The sequence below is a fragment of the Dama dama genome, chromosome 12 (genome assembly GCF_033118175.1).
Source record: "Dama dama isolate Ldn47 chromosome 12, ASM3311817v1, whole genome shotgun sequence".
Taxonomy (NCBI): domain Eukaryota; kingdom Metazoa; phylum Chordata; class Mammalia; order Artiodactyla; family Cervidae; genus Dama; species Dama dama.
The window spans coordinates 32,492,758-32,512,044 of record NC_083692.1 but is presented as its reverse complement, the minus strand read 5'-3'; the positions used below and the strand labels follow the sequence as shown (position 1 = coordinate 32,512,044).

The window sequence follows — 19,287 nt, the reverse complement described above, 5'->3', positions numbered from 1 at the left end:
TTGATGAAAGTGAAAGAGGAGAGTGAAAAAGTTGGCTTAAAGCTCAACATTCAGAAAACAAAGATCATGGCATCCGGTCCCATCACTTTATGGCAAACAGATGGGGAAACAGTGGAAACAGTGTCAGACTTTATTTTGGGGGGCTCCAAAATCACTGCAGATGGTGATTGCAGCCATGAAATTAAAAGATGGTTACTCCTTGGAAGGAAAGTTATGACCAACCTAGACAGCATATTAAAAAGCAGAGACATTACTTTGCCAACAAAGGTCCGTCTAGTCAAGGCTATGGTTTTTCCAGTAGTCACATATAGATGTGAGAGTTGGGCTATAAAGAAAGCTGAGTGCTGAAGAATCGATGCTTTTGAACTGTGGTGTTGGAGATGCCTCTTGAGAGTCCCTTGGACTGCAAAGAGATCAAACCAGTCCATCCTAAAGGAAATCAGTCCTGAATATTCATTGGAAGGACTGATGCTGAAGCTGAAACTCCAATACTTTGGCCACCTGATGCGAAGAGCTGACTCATTTGCAAAGACCCTGATGCTGGGAAAGATTGAAGGCAGGAGGAGAAGGGGACGACAGAGGATGAGATGGTTGGATGGCATTACCAACTCAATGGACATGGGTTTGGGTAGACTCCAGCAGTTGGTGATGGACAGGGAGGCCTGGAATGCTGTGGTTCATGGGGTTGCAAAGAGTCAGACATAACTGAGCGACTGAACTGAATCAGAAATTGAAATTGTAAAAATATCATTTACAATAGCATAAAAACATGAAACATGTTAAAATAAATCTGACAAAGGATGGAAAGACTTAAAACTACAAAGAATTGCCGAGATAAAAAGACTAAGTACAGTTTTGTTAAAGAAATGGTGCTGAACAATAGGACATCCATATGCAGAAAGAATGAACATATACCAAAACTCAGAATGGATCACAAAACCTAAAATGAGCACTTTAAAAAAAAAATCAGGAGAAAATCTTTGTGACCTTGTGCCTATCTGGGTTAGGTAAAGATTTCTTAAATACAACACTAAAAGCACAATCCATAAAGGAATATGTTGATGAACTGGACTTCATTAAATTTAAACTTGGCTCTTTAAAAGACTGAAAGAATAATTATTTTGTTAAAAGAATAAAAAGGCAAGAAACAAACTGGGAGAAAAATTTGCAAAGCATTTTTCAGATAAAGGACTTGTATCAGACTATAGAAAGAATTCTAAAAACTCAACAGTCAAAAAGGCAAATAATGCAATTTAAAAAGACTAAATAAAAAGTTAAAAATAAATAAAAATAAAAAGACTAAATATTAAAAAAAAAAAGACTAAATATTTGAAAACACACTTCTCCAAAGAACACACAGGAATATCAAAGAAGCACATAAAAATGGTGTTCATCAAGAGAATGAGAAGACAAGCTATAGACTGGAGGAAATATGCAAAAGAGATACCTGATAAAAGACTATGTCTTAGTCTGTTTGGACTGCTATAACAAAAATAAACTGGGTCACTAATAAACTAACATTTATTTCCTATGGTTCCAGAGGCTGGGGATTCTAAGATCAAGCTGCCAGCAAGGTTCAGTGAAAGCCTCCTGGAATAGAAAGGGATTGGTTGCTCTGTGGGCCTATTATAAGGGCTCTAAGTCCAATCATGAGAGCACCCATCCTCATGACCTAATCACCTCCCAAAAGCCCCACCTCCTAATACCATCATTAGGGATCAGGATTTTAACACAAGAATTTTGGGTGGACACAAATATTCAGATCATAGCAGACATATCGAAAATATACAAAGAATTCTTAAAACTGAACAATAAGAAAACAGATTTGAAAATGTGCCAAAGCCCTTAACAGACACAATCACTGAAGAAAATATACAGATGGCAAATATGCACATGAAAAGATGCTCCACATAACATGTGGAAAAATGTATATTTTCACCTGCTTATTTAACTTATATGCAGAGTACATCATGCGAAATGCTGGGCTGGATGAAGCACAAGCTGGAATCAAGATTGCCGGGAGAAATACCAACAACCTCAGATATGCAGATAATACCACTCTAATGGCGGAAAGCAAAGAGGAACTAAAGAGCCTCTTGATGAAGGTGAAAGAGGAAAGTGAAAAAGCTGCTTTAAAACTCACCATTCATAAAGCTAAGATCCTGCCATCCAGTCCTATCATTTCATGGCAAATAGATGGGGAAAATGTGGAAACAGTGGCAGATTTTATTTTCCCGGGCTCTAAAATCACTGTAGATGGTGACTGCAGCCATGTAATTAAAAGACGCTCCTTCGAAGAAAAGCTATGACAAACCTAGATAGCATATTAAAAAGCAGAGACATTACTTTGCCAACAAAGGTCCGTCTAGTCACAGTTATGGTTTTTCCAGTAGTCACATATAGATGTGAGAGTTGGGCTATAAAGAAAGCTGAGTGCCGAAGAATTGATGCTTTTGAACTGTGGTGTTGGAAAGGACTCTTGAGAGTCCCTTGGACTGCAAGGAGATCAAACCAGTCCATCCTAAAGGAAATCAGTCCTGAATATTCATTGGAAGGACTGATGCTGAAGCTGAAACTCCCAATACTTTGGCCACCTGATGTGTAGAGCTGACTCATTTGCAAAGACCCTGATGCTGGGAAAGATTGAAGGCAGGAGGAGAAGGGGATGACAGAGGTTGAGATGGTTGGATGTTCATCACCAACTCGATGAACATGAGTTTGAGCAAGCTCCAGGAGTTGGTGATGGACAGGGAAGCCTGGTGTGCTGCAGTCCATGGGGTCACAAAGAGTCAGACACGAGTAAGTGACTGAACTGAACTAACTGAAATGCTAGTCTTTTTTTTTTTTTTTAACTTTGGCCACACTGCATTGGGATCTTAGTTCCCCAATCAGGATCTGAGCCCTGGCAACAGCAGTGAAAGCACTGATTCTTAACAACTAGACACTCTGACAGTTTTATTTGTAATAGCCCCAGACTGGAAAAAAATCTACATATCCATCAACAGTTGAATGGTTAGAGAAACTGTAGTATATGCACAAATCAAATACTATTTACCAATAAAAATGAACCATTGATAACACAACATGGGTGATCTCAAAATCATGCTGACTGAAAGAAACCAGGCAATATACATGGGGAACATATTGTATGATTCCATATAGCATTATCGCTAGAAAAACATGGATTTGAACTGCTTGGGTTCACTTACATGTATTTTTCTCAATAGTAAATGCTTCAGTACTACATGATCTGAGGATGTGGAACTATGGATCCAGAGGGCAAACTGTAAGTTATACAATGTTCGACTGTGCAGAGAACTGGCACCTCTGACCCTCACGCTGTTCAAGGGTCAGCTGTATATAATAATCTAGAAAATGCAAACTATAGTGACAAAGCAGAGGATGATGGGGGAAGCAGGGAAGGATGAGTGGAAGAACAGATTTAAAAAAGGGAACCAAAGAAACTTTTGGCGCTGATGGATATGATTATTATTTTGATTTTGGTGATGGTTGGGTGGATGCATGCATATGTCAAAATGCATCAAACTGTATACTTCAAATATGTGGAATTTATTCCATATCAATTATAACCTCAATAAAGCTGTTTAAAAAAAGATCAATCATCCATTATAGAACCATACTTTGGGGACAATTATTAACACTATCTCAATTTGGAAAAAGCTATACTGGAATTCTTTATCACCAAATTAGCAAGAGTGATGTCTATGTTTGAGAAGAAAAATCTACCCATACCATAGAGACTTGCTTGAAAAATTTTCAGTTACTTTACAGCATGGTTTCTGAGGCAATTCAACTTCAGTGAGCTGTTTATTCCTATTTGCCTTAATAGTTCTCCTACCTTGACATGTCACTGTTTACTTTATCCCTGAATACCCAGCTGGGCTTCCCAGGTGGTGGTAGGGGTAAAGAACCTGCCTGCCAATGCAGGAGACATAAGAGACGTGCGTTTGATCCCCAGATCCAGAAGATCCCCTGGAGGAGGGCATGGCAACCCATTCCAATATTCACATTGATAGAGGAGCCTGGTGCGCTACAGTCCATGGGGTCGCAAAGAGTCAGACAGGACTTAAGTGACTTAGCACAAACACCCAGCTAGCCTCCAACAGTTTCTGTGCTGCCAGCTCTCCATGTACCAAAGGATTAGCTATGAGCTCAGTGAAGGATGAAAAGGGAGACAGGGGAGAATGATTTTATTAGAAGACAAGAGCAGCCAGCCTAAAAAAGATTGTTTGGAGCTGGATTAAATCCATCACTAAGATTCTAAACTAAAAACCACTAGCAGATCACCAGTAACACTGGACGCTGATGCTACCTTATCCTCTGTGTTTATAATCAGGTTTTGACAACAGCCCAAGCTTCTAAATAGAAGACTGAGTTATCGGAAGAAACATGCAGAACATGACTAACACTTGCTAACTTTTAACTAGTGAGGGCACGGGCTGCTTCTTAGCCCCAATGGAAGTCACAGCAGAGATGACCACCTTGCTGTGCACATAATAGTAACATCAGTAAACCATGAGTAGCAGTTGAATAACCAACCAAACAAAAGAAGAAAAAGCTGGGTTTTACCTAGATTATGCCTTCTCTTTGGCTTAGTGTAAAAATCAAAACTTGTTATTTGGGATAAAGTCTTACCTCCTTTTTGCTATGTCTTCTGAATAAGGCAAGTATTAGAAAAGCATCTAGGCTAGTTAAGTGCCATGGATCTCTCAGAGTTGATGCTGCTCTGGAACCTTTCGCTGTCAGGTCCGGCCCAGACCAGCAAATTACTAACGTTGCAGACGGTAAAGAATCTGCCTGCAATGGCGGGAGATCCAGGTTTGATCCCCGGGTGGGGAAGATTCCCTGGAGAAGGGAATGGTTACCCACTCCAGTATTCTTGCCTGGAGAATCCCATGGACAGAGAAGCCTGGCGGGCGACAGTCCATGGGGTCACAAAGAGTCGGACACGACTGAGCGACTTCACTTTCACTTTTCACTTTCCTGCATTGGAGAAGGAAATGGCAACCCACTCCAGTGTTCTTGCCTGGAGAATCCCAGGGACGGGGGAGCCTGGTGGGCTGCCGTCTATGGGGTCGCACAGAGTCGGACACGACTGAAGTGACTTAGCAGCAGCAGCAGAGCAATTTTCACAAGCTTTTTCTAGGCTAAACTTATTCTTGCTGTTGCTGTTAGTATTGTTATTACCTCAACACGCTTCTTTGCTCTGCTGTTGAGCTAAGGTGGTTGGGTACTGTAGACGGATGGGTTCCCTCGGGTGACAAAGCAGACGCGGTTGGGGAGTACGGACTAGGGACCGGGTGTTCGGTGGGCAGTACTCTGAACTAAGAGATGACCAGAGTTTTGGCTCAAATGTGCAGTTTAGGGAACCATAGGAGGATCAGTTCCCTCAGATAACCGGATTCCCGCATACTGCGATTTGCCTTGGATGGGTGTCTGAGCTGGGAGAGTGGTGCGCGTTTGGGCAAAGGGTTCAGCATTTGGAGTGTGACCGACCTGGATTGGAACAGAGCTCCACCACTCCGTACTGTGAGAATCCCACAAGCGTCCTCTCAGACCCTCGACTTCCTTCGTCGACGCGCCGCTCCTCACGCCCGCGGCCCAGCGCACAGGAAGCCCCGAGGCCGGCATGGGCGCCGCGCCGACGCTTCCTGGGCCGGCCGGCTCCCCGCGCTCGCTGGCCCGCGCCCAACGCTCGGTCCGTGGGACGCCCGCGGCCGGATGCCCTGCGTCCGCACGGTCCTCGGCCTCCTGGCGGCCTGTGGCGCCATCGCCTTCCTCGGCTACTGCATCTACTTCGACCGGAGCCGGCGTGCCGACCCCGCGTTCAAGCGCCGCCTACGGGAAAGTGAGTGAGACGCCGGCGGAGGCGCGACGGGCCGGGCGGAGCGGGCGGCGGTGGGGCTGACCGGGCCCCCGGGGCGAGGCCGGGCCGCGGGGGACGCCGCCGCCGCCTACGGGCCCGGCGGGCGCACGCCGGCATCTGGAGGGCTCACTACCAGCACGTGCCACGTTGTGTTTGCAGAAAGAAGAGCCCAGCAGCGAAAAGCTGAGGGACGGGGCGCCCAGGTGAAGTGCTTTAGCGACGCCGAGGTGGCGTTACAGTGAGTAACTTCCCGCCGGTGCAGGTAGCGGCTCGGCCTCAGGGTCCCTGGCGGCTTCCTGAGCAGCCATTTCCCAGTGTCTCGATGCCTGCCCGCACCCGGCTTCCGCTCGGCCAGTGTTTAGCTTTTATTGTCCGACATCAGGAGGAAGGAAGGAAGAACCACCTGGGGTCGTGAAAAGGCAGTTATATCGTGGTAGGAAAAGGCACTTCGTTTAGTTTTTAAAAAAGAAGAAAGATGAGGCTTTGCCCTTCCTGAGCCGCGCGCGTGCGCAGTCGCTCGGTCCTGAGCCACACCAGACACTTAAGAGACCCAGGTCTGCCCGCAGGGTGTGGTGCTGTGCCGCCCACTCCTGTTCTACGGGGACTTTCTTCTAGCTCAGAAACAGGATGTATCCTCTTTTTCTCCAAAACGGAATTTGATCAGTCGTTTTGAAGGATTATCACAATTATCTTGGTGATTGGTCCAACTTAACCAATTTCACTTCATTTCTCAAATAGAGGGTTCTTGGGCTGTTCTGTGAAATTTTCATTTAGTTGATGCTCATTTGCTGCTGCTGCTGCTAAGTCGCATCAGTCGTGTCCAACTCTGTGTGACCCCATAGACGGCAGCCCACCAGCCCTCCTCTGTCCCTGGGAGTCTCCAGGCAGGAATATTGGAGTGGTTGCCATTTCCTTCTCCAATGCATGCATGCATGCTAAGTCGCTTCAGTCGTGTCTGACTCTGTGTGACCCCATGGACGGCAGCCTTTCTCCCATTCCCTGGTGACTCAGTAGTAAAGAATCCACCTGCCAATGCAGGAGACCTGGATTCAATCCCTGGGTGGGGAAGATCCTCTGGAGAAGGAAATGGCAACCCACTCCAGTATTTTTGCCTGGAGAACCCCATGGACAGAGGAGCCTGGCAGGCTACAGTTGCAGGAGTCCGAGGTGACTTAGCGACTAAATGACAACACCAGGAGCACAGAGGAGGCAGAGGATCACTTTCAGGGCATGGTTATCATGGAGGTGTTCTGCTTACCTATTGCTGCTTTCACCTTAGAGCTTAAAACTTTATCTTATTTTGCTGCTAAATCTTCAGTTTGAGTCGGGCGGGTGGGGATATCACATTTTTGCTCCACTCAGCTTCAGCCAGGTTAGCCCCAGGGCTACCTTCTGAGTCTTTTGAAGGCTTACTCCCACACATATTGGGCAGTTATGCTGGCTGGCCACTTAGCTGGGACTGTTGCACAGAACACCTACACAGGTCCTCTCCTTGTGGCATGGTCTTCCTCACAGTATGGTGGAAGGGTTGTACTGGGTAAGCAAGTGTGTAATATATTTGTGTGTGTGTGTGTGTGTGTGTGTGTGTGTGTGTTGATAACGGTTGACCCTTGAACAGCAAGCAGTTGGGGCAGCAACCTTCTCTCTGTCAAAAATCTGAATACAACTTGATAGTTGGCCCTCTGTATTAGAAGTTCCAAATCTGAGGATTCAACCAACAGCAGATTCTGTAGCACAGTAGCACTGTTTATTGAGGAAAAAAAACCAACACATATAAGTGGACCTGGGCAGTTAAAACCCATGTTGTTCAAGGGTCAGTTGTATATATGTATTTATTTATATGTATATTTGAGAGCAAACATGGAGCCTGCCAGGTGGTGCCAGTTCTGCCTCATTGAGACCCACTCAGTTTTGAAGGGAGAGGAAATGGACTCCAGCTCTTGTTAGAGGAGGCTAGGTTTTGGAAGTGCAAGCAGATCTGGGAATATTGCTGTGGCTGTTTTTGGAACATGCAGTTCTTCACGGAAGACTTTGGGGGTGGCAGATCCCTCTATTCAGTAAATGTTTGACAAAGAAAGGAGTCACAGTTGGGGATGGTGGGAGGTGAGGTTGGAGAGCTAATTAAGGGCCCTGTATCTTGGAAGGCTTTGAAGACCAAGTTAAGAAATTCAGATTCAATGGGGGGAATTACTAAAGATTTTTGAGCAGGAATTGTTTTTAAAATAAGGGGAGGAAAAAACCTTTTTATTTTAGATCAGGCAGGAGTGTGCTAGATGGATTGATGAAAAGGAAAGTTATTGCAGCTGTTCAGGTAAGAGGTAATCAAAATCCTGAACTGTAGTGGTGTCAGTGGCAATTGGTGATGAGAGATGTGAGATAAAACTTTGCAGAAAGAATAGGTAGTTCATGTTCGCTGATGAAAGGGTAGTGGAGAGCAGGAGACACAGATTTCTGGGGATTCAAAATGGAGTCTCATAGAGAAAAAGGTACAGTTGACAAAGAAAGTAGGAGAGGGAGTATTCAAGGCTGGGCGTGAGAGAGGAGATGCTTTCTCTGGGGCAGAGCCTGGGTCAATTCCACGTCCCTCTCCTTTGACTGCCCTTATACATGGTTGAAGTTAGTGTTTGTTGGTGTGATTATTTGATTAATGCTTTCTATTTATTAGAATCAACTCCACCAGGGCAGACGTTGTCTGTGTTTTTACTCTCCACTGTCTCCCCAGTGCCTAGAACAGTGTCCAGTATATTGTAGGCACCCAACAAATATTTGTTGAATATTGTTGTTTATTGTTCAGTTCAGTCGATCAGTCGTGTCCGACTGACTCTTTGCGACCCCATGGACTGCAGCATGCCAGGCCTCCCTGTCCATCACCTACTCCTGGAGTTTACTCAAACTCATGTCTGTCGAGTCAGTGATGCCATCCAACCATCTCATTCTCTGTCGTCCCTTTCTCCAGCCTTCAATCTTTCCCAGCATCAGGGTCTTTTCAAATGAGTCGACTCTTCACATCAGGTGGCCAAAGTATTGGAGTTTCAGCTTCAACATCAGTCCTTCCAGTGAATACTCAGGACTGATCTCCTTTAGGATGGGCTGGTTAGATCTCCTTGCTGTCCAAGGGACTCTCAAGAGTCTTCTCCAACACCACAGTTCAAAACCATCAGGTCTTCAGCATCAGCTTTCTTTATAGTCCAACTCTCATGTCCATACATGACTACTGGAAAAACCATAGCCTTGACTACATGGACCTTTGTTGGCCAAGTAATGTCTCTGCTTTTTAAAATGCTGTCTAGTTTGGTCAGAACTTTTCTTCCAAGGAATAGGCATCTTTTAATTTCATGGCTGCAGTCACCATCTGCAGTGATTTTGGAGCCCCCCAAAATAAAGTCTGCCACTGTTTCCCATCTACTTGCCATGAAGTGATGGGACCGGATGCCATGGTTATTGTAGGCAGAGAGAAACAGCTTGTGCAGAGACACAGACCTTGAAATTGCAATATTTAAAGTGTTGTGGCCAAAGAGATAGCTGAGTGGTAGTTTGGTGTCTTATTGTGGAAGTCTTTGATGCCAAATTTAAAAGTTTTGAGATTTTTCTGTTGTGGTGGATAACCAGTGATGGTGACTTTATTTCAGGAAATGGATGCAATTATTTCTTTTTGAAGTATGGGGTGGAGGAGGGAAGTCAAAGACTGGAAAATCAGTGGCATTCCAGGAGGGAAATGATAAAGATCTGTTTATGTGAAGTGAGGAAGAGGCAGAAGCAGTTTTCAAATGTTCTTTTATATAATCCTCATTACTGTTGTAGCCACGTGTTCCGGGAAACAAACTCACTCAGAAGGACAATGCAGATAGTGGAGTGCAGTTTATTACACCGGTGGGCCCAAGGCAGAGTCTCCTCTTAGCCAAGGACCCCGACCAGTTTTTGTGAAAACCTTATATACCCTAAGTGTACTTGCTCAAACCCACCTCCCCAGATTCCTTGAAACTAGTCTGGACAAGGTAAAAGAGAGATACGATCAAAGTTAACCCGTGATTCATGTGTCACAAGACTAGATAAACAGTGGATGTTTATCAATAGGCCTGTGGTCATATCCTGATAAACATAATGGAATTTACCACTTTGTTCTGTTACAGAGATAATTAGCATATTCTTTTAGGCAATGGAGAGTCCAAGTACAAGTCCTGAGACTCTTTTATCTGGGGGGTCTGGTTTTCCTTTGGTATGCCACTTCTATAGACACCCGGCACAAAGTTCAGAGTCCACTGGGAGGGTGACCATGCGTGTAGCCTAATGTTCGCAGCCTGGCCTAAGATGGAGTCCAACTCTGTCTGTTTCCTCCTTCATAACAACTTTGCTCTTCTGGTTTTACAGATGAATAAACTAAGGCACAGAGAGAGAGGTCTCTTCCTATTTACAGGATCTCTGTTCTTCCTCACCCCAGCCCTTTTTGTTTCCCACAGCATGGTCTGTGATTCATCTGCATTAGATTTACCTGGGGCATTTGTTAAAATGGGCTTCCCTGGTGGCTCAGAGGTTAAAGCGTCTGCTTCCAATATGGGAGACCCGGGTTCGATCCCTGGGTTGGGAAGATCCCCTGGAGAAGGAAATGGTAACCCGCTCCAGTATTCTTGCCTGGAAAATCCCATGGATGGAGGAGCCTGGTAGGAGCCTGATAGGCTACAGTCCACAGGGCCCCAAAGAATTGGACACGACTGAGCGACTTCACTTTCACTTTTCACTTTTTGTTAAAACAGATTATTTGACCCAAGCACCAGCCATTGTGATTTAGGAGGTCAGAGGTAGCCCAGTGGTTTATGCCGGTAGTAATTCTCAGACTTCAGAATTTAGGAGTCATCTGAGGAGCTCACTAAAAATCCAGGTTCCTGAGCTCTACTCAGGGAAATTGATTTGGTAGGTCTGGGTGGAGCCCAAGAAAACTACAGTTTTAATAGCTCCTTAAACCCATCCTTGGTGAAACACTGATCTCAGATTCTGCATATCCCTCATCCCCCTGGAAGCTCCTTCTCTTCTCACTGATAGGTGAACTCAGATCTCTAGGCCCGGGGTCCCAGATTGTGCCTGCCTGCCAGACTCTGTAGCCTCCATGTTCTGTCAGCACCTCTGCTTTGTGTGTTGAGAAGTAAATTCATCATCTCGTCCCTTGCCAGTGTTCCTTCTCCTGCTTCCCTGTGATGCTGATATCGCTGTCTGTTGTGACCCCACTCAAATGTCAGCCTCATCTTCCACAGTCAACCCCCAATTCTTATTTTTCTGTTTTCTGTCTCATACTCTGGGCTTAGCAGTAAAGAATCTGCCTGCTGTGCAGGAGATGGGGTCCCATCTCCTGGTTGGGAAGATCCCCTGGAGAAGGAAATGGCAACTCACTCCAGTATTCTTGTCTGGGAAATGCCATGGACAGAGGAGGCTGGCAGGCTATAGTCCATGGGGTCACAAGAGTTGGACACGACTCAGCCACTAAACCCACAACCATCTCATCCTCTTTTCCCTTTGTGTTTCCATTGCTCCCTCACTACTTCAGGCTTTTATTACCTTTTACCCAGAATATTATGATAATTTCCTAACTTGTCTTACTACCTCTTATGCTGTCAGAGTAAATTCCTTCTAATCTGCAGCTCTGTAATGTAGCTCCCTACTCTGCAGATGAAAGATGAACCCACTTAGCTTCGCACCATGGACCTGGCACCATGGGTGCCCTCTGTATAGATAGCCTTCCTTTCCTAGGAATTAGACATAATATATGGAAAGCTTTCAGTCCACAGCTGGGCTTCAGTAATTGGTATTTATCATTGTTGCTTCATTCACCGTATTATAATCCAGCTACGTAAGATCACTTGATATTTTCCCTGCAATTTTGTGTCAATTGTACTTTTTTTTTTTTTTAATTAGACCACTCAGTCAGGATTTCTTCTTTAAAATATTTATTTAATTTTTTGGCTGCACTGGGTCTTTGTTACTGCATGTGGGCTTTCTCTGGTTGCCGGGAGCAGAGAGCTACTCTTCGTTGCAGTGTGAGGGCTTCTGTTGCGGTGGCTTCTCTCGCTGCAAAGACAGGCTCTAGGCATGCAGGCTTCGGGAATTGTGGTGCACGGGCTTAGTTGCCCCGCAGCATGTGGAATCTTCTTGGACCAGGGCTTGAACCTGTGTCCCCTGCATTGACAGGAGGATTCTTAACCACTGGACCACCAGGGAAGTCCACTTGTACTCTTTGTTCATCAGACTTTCGCTGAGCTTCTCCACATCTCAAATGCCATCTTTTCTGGGGAACTTTCCCTGGTCTCCCAACCAAATGGAATGTGTTAATATTTTGAGCCTCAGAAGACACTGGATTTTGTTGTCGATGTGTTACTGATCTTAGGCATACTTATTTTTTCTCTTGGTTAGACTCTGGGCTCTGTGGGGATGGGCATACAAGTCTAGATCTACTTCTCTCTCTAGCTCTCCCTAGAGTGTCCTGCTCTTGTTCACTAAATATTTCTTGAGTGAAACTTGTGATTGTTACTGATCATCAGCATGTCTGCGGATAAAAGCTTAAATATGACCTCATCTGCTGGTTCATCCTATTTAAAAAAGAGAATTCTTGGGGAAGACAAACACAAAAACCCTCCGGATATAAAAGACTGAAGCTGAAGTGACTGTGGAGTGGATACTTTGAGCATGGTTTGCCCACTTTAGCTTTAAAGACAGCTCTTCGCTTAGTACCAGTGAAAATCCTATCTGTGAACCTGGTCACTTTCTTGAAACAGGCTGTAGCAAACCATAGCATCCTTCTGAATATCACCAATTGTCCTGTCAACCCCCACCATGCCCTTTGCTAAATCAACAAGCAGCGATAATACTGTAAGCAAGAGAATAGGTTTGCAACGTACAAAGCAAGCTACCTTTGTTAAAGTTGATTACAGTGGATTTCTCCTATGTGTACTTAGCAAGCTGGGTAAAATATGAAGTTGTTATAAGCATCGTAACCAAACTTGAATATGCCATGTTTTTCTTTTTTTTTTCTTTTAGGAGGGTGGGGTTCAACTTTTTTACCATTATAACCAGAGCTAAATTAAGAAATTACCCTAGTCTACTGACTTTATTTCTCAGAGTTGTTAGATCTAAATGACAATATAACTCATGAAAATATATGGAAAAGTACAAAAGCTGATGTAAGATGGTAATCAGGGTGTCAAAGGATTAGGGTAACTGAAGAATAAAACTGGCCGCGCTGCAGCCTGGCAGACAGTGGGTGTGCTGGTTTAACAAGGTGCCATCTAGGAAGGCCATCAAATGTGCATGGTGACAAGTCACAGCCACCGTCTGCCATGTTTTTTGGCTTTTTTTTTTAGTTGCCTGAAATCATAACTCCATTTTAGGAAATTATTTTAAATATAAAGAGCAACTGCATTTGTCATACTCTGCATTTAGAGACTAGATTCAAGATGTGCTTTTAAAATACAAGTTAGCCTGCCAGGCTCCTCTGTTCATAAGATTTCCCAGGCAAGAATACTGGAGTGGGTTACCATTTCCTTCTCCAGGGGATCTTCTGAACCCAGGGGTCGAACTCGAGTCTTCTGCATCAGGCAGGCATTGGCAGGTGGATTCTTCACTGCTGAGCCACGAGAGAAGCCCTCAGTTTTGACTAGTAACCATATACCTTACATTTGTTACTTACTGTTAAATATTCTGTGACTCTTTTAGTTGTGGGATCCAGCAAAAAATGAAAAATTACAAGAATTTTTTCTGCAAGAGGTACGGATGGGCGAACTTTGGTTGTCCAGAGGTAAGAGTGTGAACATACTTTTGTAAGCAGTTATTTATGATAACTGATGTTTGAGAAATATTTATGGATTGGTATTTTTATGTCAAAAAACTTAACTAGCTAGATGTGTTAACCAGCTTGCTTCAGTTAAAGAGAAACTGTCCCAGCATTTTCACTTCATTGCTGCCCAACTCCCCTCTGTTAGAGTCTGTATTCAAGTTCATGTTGCAGTCTTGGAAGTGGGCAGAGAGAAAAGCAAAGCCAAATACAAGAACACCTTACTTACTATCAGATAAAATTCTAAGTAAATGAGTTTTCTAAATGACTAAGTGTTGTATGAATCTAAATGTAAAAAAAAAAAAAAATTAACTTCTTTATAAGAATTTTCCTGCCTAAGCATATTCTTAATAAAATAATTACTTACTTTGATGATAAAATTATTATGAGTGACCATTCAGTGTAATGATACCTGTGGGGTACCTTGCACTTACTGAACATGAAATGTATTTTGAATTATGACTTATCCCCACATACACCAAGATAGATTTGAGAAACTTCACAATGTTGTCAGGTAAAATGATGGTAGATAATACAAGTATTTTATAAACATTGTATATAGTAATGTCTTTATTGTGGTGTTTAATGCTAGAAAGAAAAATTGTTTTGAGGCTTCTTATGTAAAGCATAAATTATATTATTGGATGAATGAGTACCACACCCATTTATGTCTTTTTTTCATGTGTTGCAAATTCCCATGCATATCACAGTGCCTACAGCTATTTCTGCTTATCTTTTTTGTCGTTTTTGGAGACTTTTTTTCACTCTGCATTTAGAGGGTAACATCCTCCAGGATTTATAAAAGCAAAAAGTAAGTCAAAATCCTGGAAAACTCAAAGCAATATCCAAGAATATTTTTTAATCCAGTGTTTTAAATGTTTTAATCCAATGACTTAAATGTTTTAAGAAATGAAAAAGCCATTCAAAGGCATTGCATATTAATCATTATAATTTGAAATTTCAGTACTTTTATTCAGTACAAATATTTTCTTTTAGGTATTATTATAAATGGACTAAAAAGTCTGTTAAATGTTAGCGACAAAATGAATAGTTAGAGCTGACTTAAATGACGTGAATAGGAGTTATTTTACACAAGGTAATGAAACATAAGCTTTAAGGACTTTCATTTCCAAGGGCCTCTTTGAAGGTTCTGGGAAGGTTCCTGCCAATCTTGTATTCTTAATTTCATATTCTTTTTCTTAAAAGGCGCCCCCCCCCCAAAAAAAAGGGCCCCAGATTACATAAACTAGGGGTCACACAAATCTGATGAATCCCTAGATACTCCTTTGATATAGAGACAATTAAAATACAAAGAACCTTTCACCGTTAACATTTTTTGAGTTCAATTCAGTTGCTCAGTCGAGTCCGACTGTTTGCGACCCCATGAATTGCAGTACGCTAGGCCTCCCTGTCCATCACCAACTCCCAGAGTTTACTCAAACCCATGTCCATCGAGTCAGTGATGCCATCCAGCCATCTCATCCTCTGTCGTCCCCTTCTCCTCCTGCCCCCAATCCCTCCCAGCATCAGGGTCTTTTCCAGTGAGTCAACTCTTCACATGAGGTGGCCAAAGTATTGGAGTTTCAACTTCAGCATCAGTCCTTCCAATGAACACCCAGGACTGATCTTCTTCAGGATGGACTGGTTGGATCTCCTTGCAGTCCAAGGGACTCTCAAGAGTCTCCTCCAATACCACAGTTCAAAAGCATCAATTCTTCAGCCCTCAGCTTTCTTCACAGTCCAACTCTCACATCCACACATGACCACTGGAAAAACCATAGCCTTGACTACATGGACCTTTGTTGACAAAGTAATGTCTGCTTTTTAATATGCTGTCTCGGTTGGTCATAACTTTCCTTCCAAGGAGTAAGCGTCTTAATTTCATGGCTGCAATCACCATCTGCAGTGATTTTGGAGCCCAGAAAGATAAAGTCTGACACTGTTTCCACTGTTTCCCCATCTATTTGCCATGAAGTGATGGGACCAGATGCCATGATCTTAGTTTTCTGAATGTTAAGCTTTCAGCCAACTTTTTCACTCCTCTTTCACTTTCATCAAGAGGCTTTTTAGTTCCTCCTCACTTCCTGCCATAAGTGTGGTGTCATCTGCATATCTGAGGTTGATATTTCTCCCAGCAATCTTGATTCCAGTTTGTGCTTCCTCCAGCCTAGCATTTCTCATGATGTACTCTGCATATAAGTTAAATAAGCAGGGTGACAATATACAGCCTTGACGTACTCCTTTTCCTATTTGGAACCAGTCTGTTGTTCCGTGTCCAGCTTTTTGAGTTAGGACTGTATAAATATGGATAGGAAAATGATGAATTATAAATCAAAAGAAAAATTATTTTATTTTATTTTTATTTACTTTAAGAGCTATCATGTAATAGTTAGATATAGAGGTGAATATTACAAATATTGAGATGATGACAGAAGTTGCAAACCTGAGTTTTTAAATTTTTCTCTCCAGGACGATAACATTATTTCTGTGAGCCGCTAAAATAATTAGCACTTTTAGGGTTATATACTTCTACTATATTTCTAAAATTCTCATTGGTTGCTTATTCTTTAAATCCCCACCAAACCCAAAACCAATTAAACAAGAATCTCTGGGGTAGGACCCTGTATCGATTTTTTTTTTATTGAAGTCTCGTTGGTTTACAATGTTGTGTTACTTTCAAGCGTACAGCACAGTGGTTCAGTGATACATGTATTCTTTTTCAGATTTTTTCTCTTATAGGGTTTTTGAGTATAGTTCCCAATAGTTCCCTTATTGGTTATCTATTTTGTATTTAGCAGTGTGTATAAGTTAATCTCAAACTTCTAATTTGTCTCTTGCCATTGGTTACCATAACTTTGGTTTCTGTTTCAGTGTATTTGTTTTGTAAATAAGTTCGTGTCATTTTTTTAGATTCCATGTTAGTGATATGATAGTGTATTTGTCTTTCTGTCTGACTTAGTTCACTTAGTATGATAATCTCTGGGTCCATCCATGTCACTGCAAATGGCATTATTTTGTTTTGTTTTTATGGCTGAGTAGTATTCCATTGTTTATGTGTACCACATCTTATTTATCATTCATCTGTTGATGGACATTTAGTTTGCTTCCATGTCTTGGTAAATAATGCTGTAGTGAAACAATGGGGTCCATGTATCTTTTCATATTATGGTTTTCTCCAGATATATATAAATTATTATTCTTTAAACTTCCCTAGGTTATTACAACACACTGGTTGAGAAACACTGTTCTAATGCAATAATTTTTCAGCCAATTTTCTGTAATGTTTTCTCCAGTCACTTCTGCCACCACTGCCAACCCAGTTTTCACTTTGCAGTGAAACTGCAACCCAGTTTTACTTTGCAGACAGGTAGTTCTGTAACTGTCTTGTTGTGTTTATGTCTATGTAACGAGAGGGACCAAAATTTTTAATAATTTTAATTAACCAATTTTTAATAGAGCCAAAAATTTGAATAGAAACTTCTGATTAGCTAATTTGATTGGACTTAATCGTTGGTTGACCTAATTAACCAAATTGATTAGGTTTGGGGGTTATGTTAGCTCCATCAACTTAAGAGCAGTCACTATTGCTTTTTTTTTCAAGGGTTTGATACAAAATGTTTCCTAGTTATATTAAATATGTCAAAATTTCAACTTCTGTTATTACATAACATGTGAAGGAGAGGCAGCACACTGTAGTCTCAAGGCTCAGAAAATTAGGTGCTATTACTAATTCTGGCATTAATTAGCTTTGAAACCTTAAATTATTTCACTGTTCTTTGCCTGATTTTCCTAAAACGAGGTAGTGAGACTAAGTGATTACATGTTTTAACTTAAAGTCCTATCATTAATTTCTACTCTTCACAAATTTTCATTCTTATTTTATAGCCAGTCATCCTAAAACTCATCTGTCTTCCCCTAGATACATAATTCATGGTAATACTAAATTGTGTTTCAGCTCTTTAATAATACAGTCTATTTTGTAAAAGTCTCATTTAGTTAGGACATCAAGATGTTTCATCTGTAATATTTCATCAACCACATAGGTAAAGATAACTCATATCACTAATGACAGACACCAGCCTTTTTAAAATAAACTCAATATTCCCTCTTGCATATCCAAATTGCATAACATGAACATTTCCAATTCAAGAGTGCACTTTTAAATGGTAATTTGGGTCAGAAAGTTATTCACACTGCAGCCTGATCATAGTGAATCTAAACGGCAGCTCAACATTCCCCTGTTTATACTATTTATTCTTTTTGAGACTTGTTCATAGTCTTTAGTTTGAGATGCTTTTGTAGTTTTAATGCTTGGTGCTTTCTTGAATATTTGTAGAATATAGAATATACTTTATTCTAGAATGTAGAATACACTTTAAAATCCTGCTCTAAACTTACCCATCTATTTAGGAGAGCATCGAATGGGGGTTGAACATCTCAGCAATGCCCTTTTGGTATGTGGGCAACCACAGGAACTTCTAAAAGTTTTCAAACACACACTTCCTCCCAAGGTATTTGAGATGCTATTGCACAAAATTCCCCTTATTTGCCAGGTAAGCACATATTTACCTTTGTTAAATGAACACTATAAATAACCATGTTGGGCTTGATTAGATAAAAATAGCAAAGTATGTGTATGAATGACCCCAAGTTTTAAATGAGTAACATCTCTGAATTTGTGTTTGCTTTTCTTAAGATGAAACAAGTTTCTTCTTTCATGTTCCTTTGACTATGATGGATTGTATATTTTGTTGAGTATTATACATGTTTCAACATTTCAACTTTAAAGTTAACATTGTTTATCTTTGTACTTTCAAAGACATCCCTGTTATTGACTGACTGCAGTGTCAACAGAGGCCTATAAGTGGTATTCTTAGATAAATGACCTAATGGCCTATAGAATGAATATAGAAAACTGTAAATTATCAAAGCAGAATAATACTTCTACTTTCCAATATGACAAAACACAGAAATCACTTTGGTAAATTTAAACATATAGGCTAGTTAGTATTCTCTTAATTACAAGTTTATATTTGTAAATGGACTGATAACTATTAAACAACTGGCTTACGAATTAATTTCATTTGATGATAAACTGCTGTGTGTACTTATACATCGATTAGAATTTCCTGCAAATGCTTGGAATTGTTTGGCTCTAAGACGCTACTTTAACTTTGGTTTACTTTTTATTACAATTGATGACATGCAGTAGCTGAGAATATAATATATACTGTTGGTCTGACTTGGAATCATTCATGGTGGATTCTCAGCTTTTAAACAAAATGCAAAGCAACAGTCTCCACTAAAGCACAATAATCAACTCTTAAACATTCCCAAGCTGGTGTCAGATGGAATGTTTCCTGAAGATATATGAAAATGTAGCTAGGATAAGAATGTGTAGTGCCCACAGTGACACAAGAAGGGAGGCAAGAAAAGGATCATGCATTAAAATGATTAGCAAGTAACCATTTTATGTATTTACCAGCAATTTGAGGCAGACATGAATGAACAGGAATACTTGGAGGATGATCGTGATTGAAAAACACTTCAGCGTATCCACAGTCCAGTCAGAATGCTATGGAAT

At 41.7% G+C, this 19,287-nt stretch overlaps 1 protein-coding gene across 1 annotated transcript; it reads left to right on the top strand.

Moving 5' to 3' along the window:
- The first annotated feature begins 5,742 nt into the window (after positions 1–5,742).
- Positions 5,743–19,242, top strand: TOMM20L (translocase of outer mitochondrial membrane 20 like). Its single transcript, XM_061156961.1, has 5 exons — positions 5,743–5,869; positions 6,047–6,090; positions 13,586–13,667; positions 18,114–18,256; positions 19,189–19,242. Exons 1-5 carry the CDS (start codon positions 5,743–5,745, stop codon positions 19,240–19,242), a joined length of 450 nt encoding a protein of 149 aa, XP_061012944.1.
- Positions 19,243–19,287: the final 45 nt, after the last annotated feature.

Coding starts and splice junctions, on each gene's coding strand:
- TOMM20L (XM_061156961.1), top strand. CDS start 5,743: ATGCCCTGCGTCCGCACGGTCCTCGGCCTCCTGGCGGCCTGTGGCGCC. Junction 5,870..6,046: donor CAAGCGCCGCCTACGGGAAA/GTGAGTGAGACG, acceptor TTGTGTTTGCAG/AAAGAAGAGCCCAGCAGCGA. Junction 13,668..18,113: donor CGAACTTTGGTTGTCCAGAG/GTAAGAGTGTGA, acceptor CCATCTATTTAG/GAGAGCATCGAATGGGGGTT.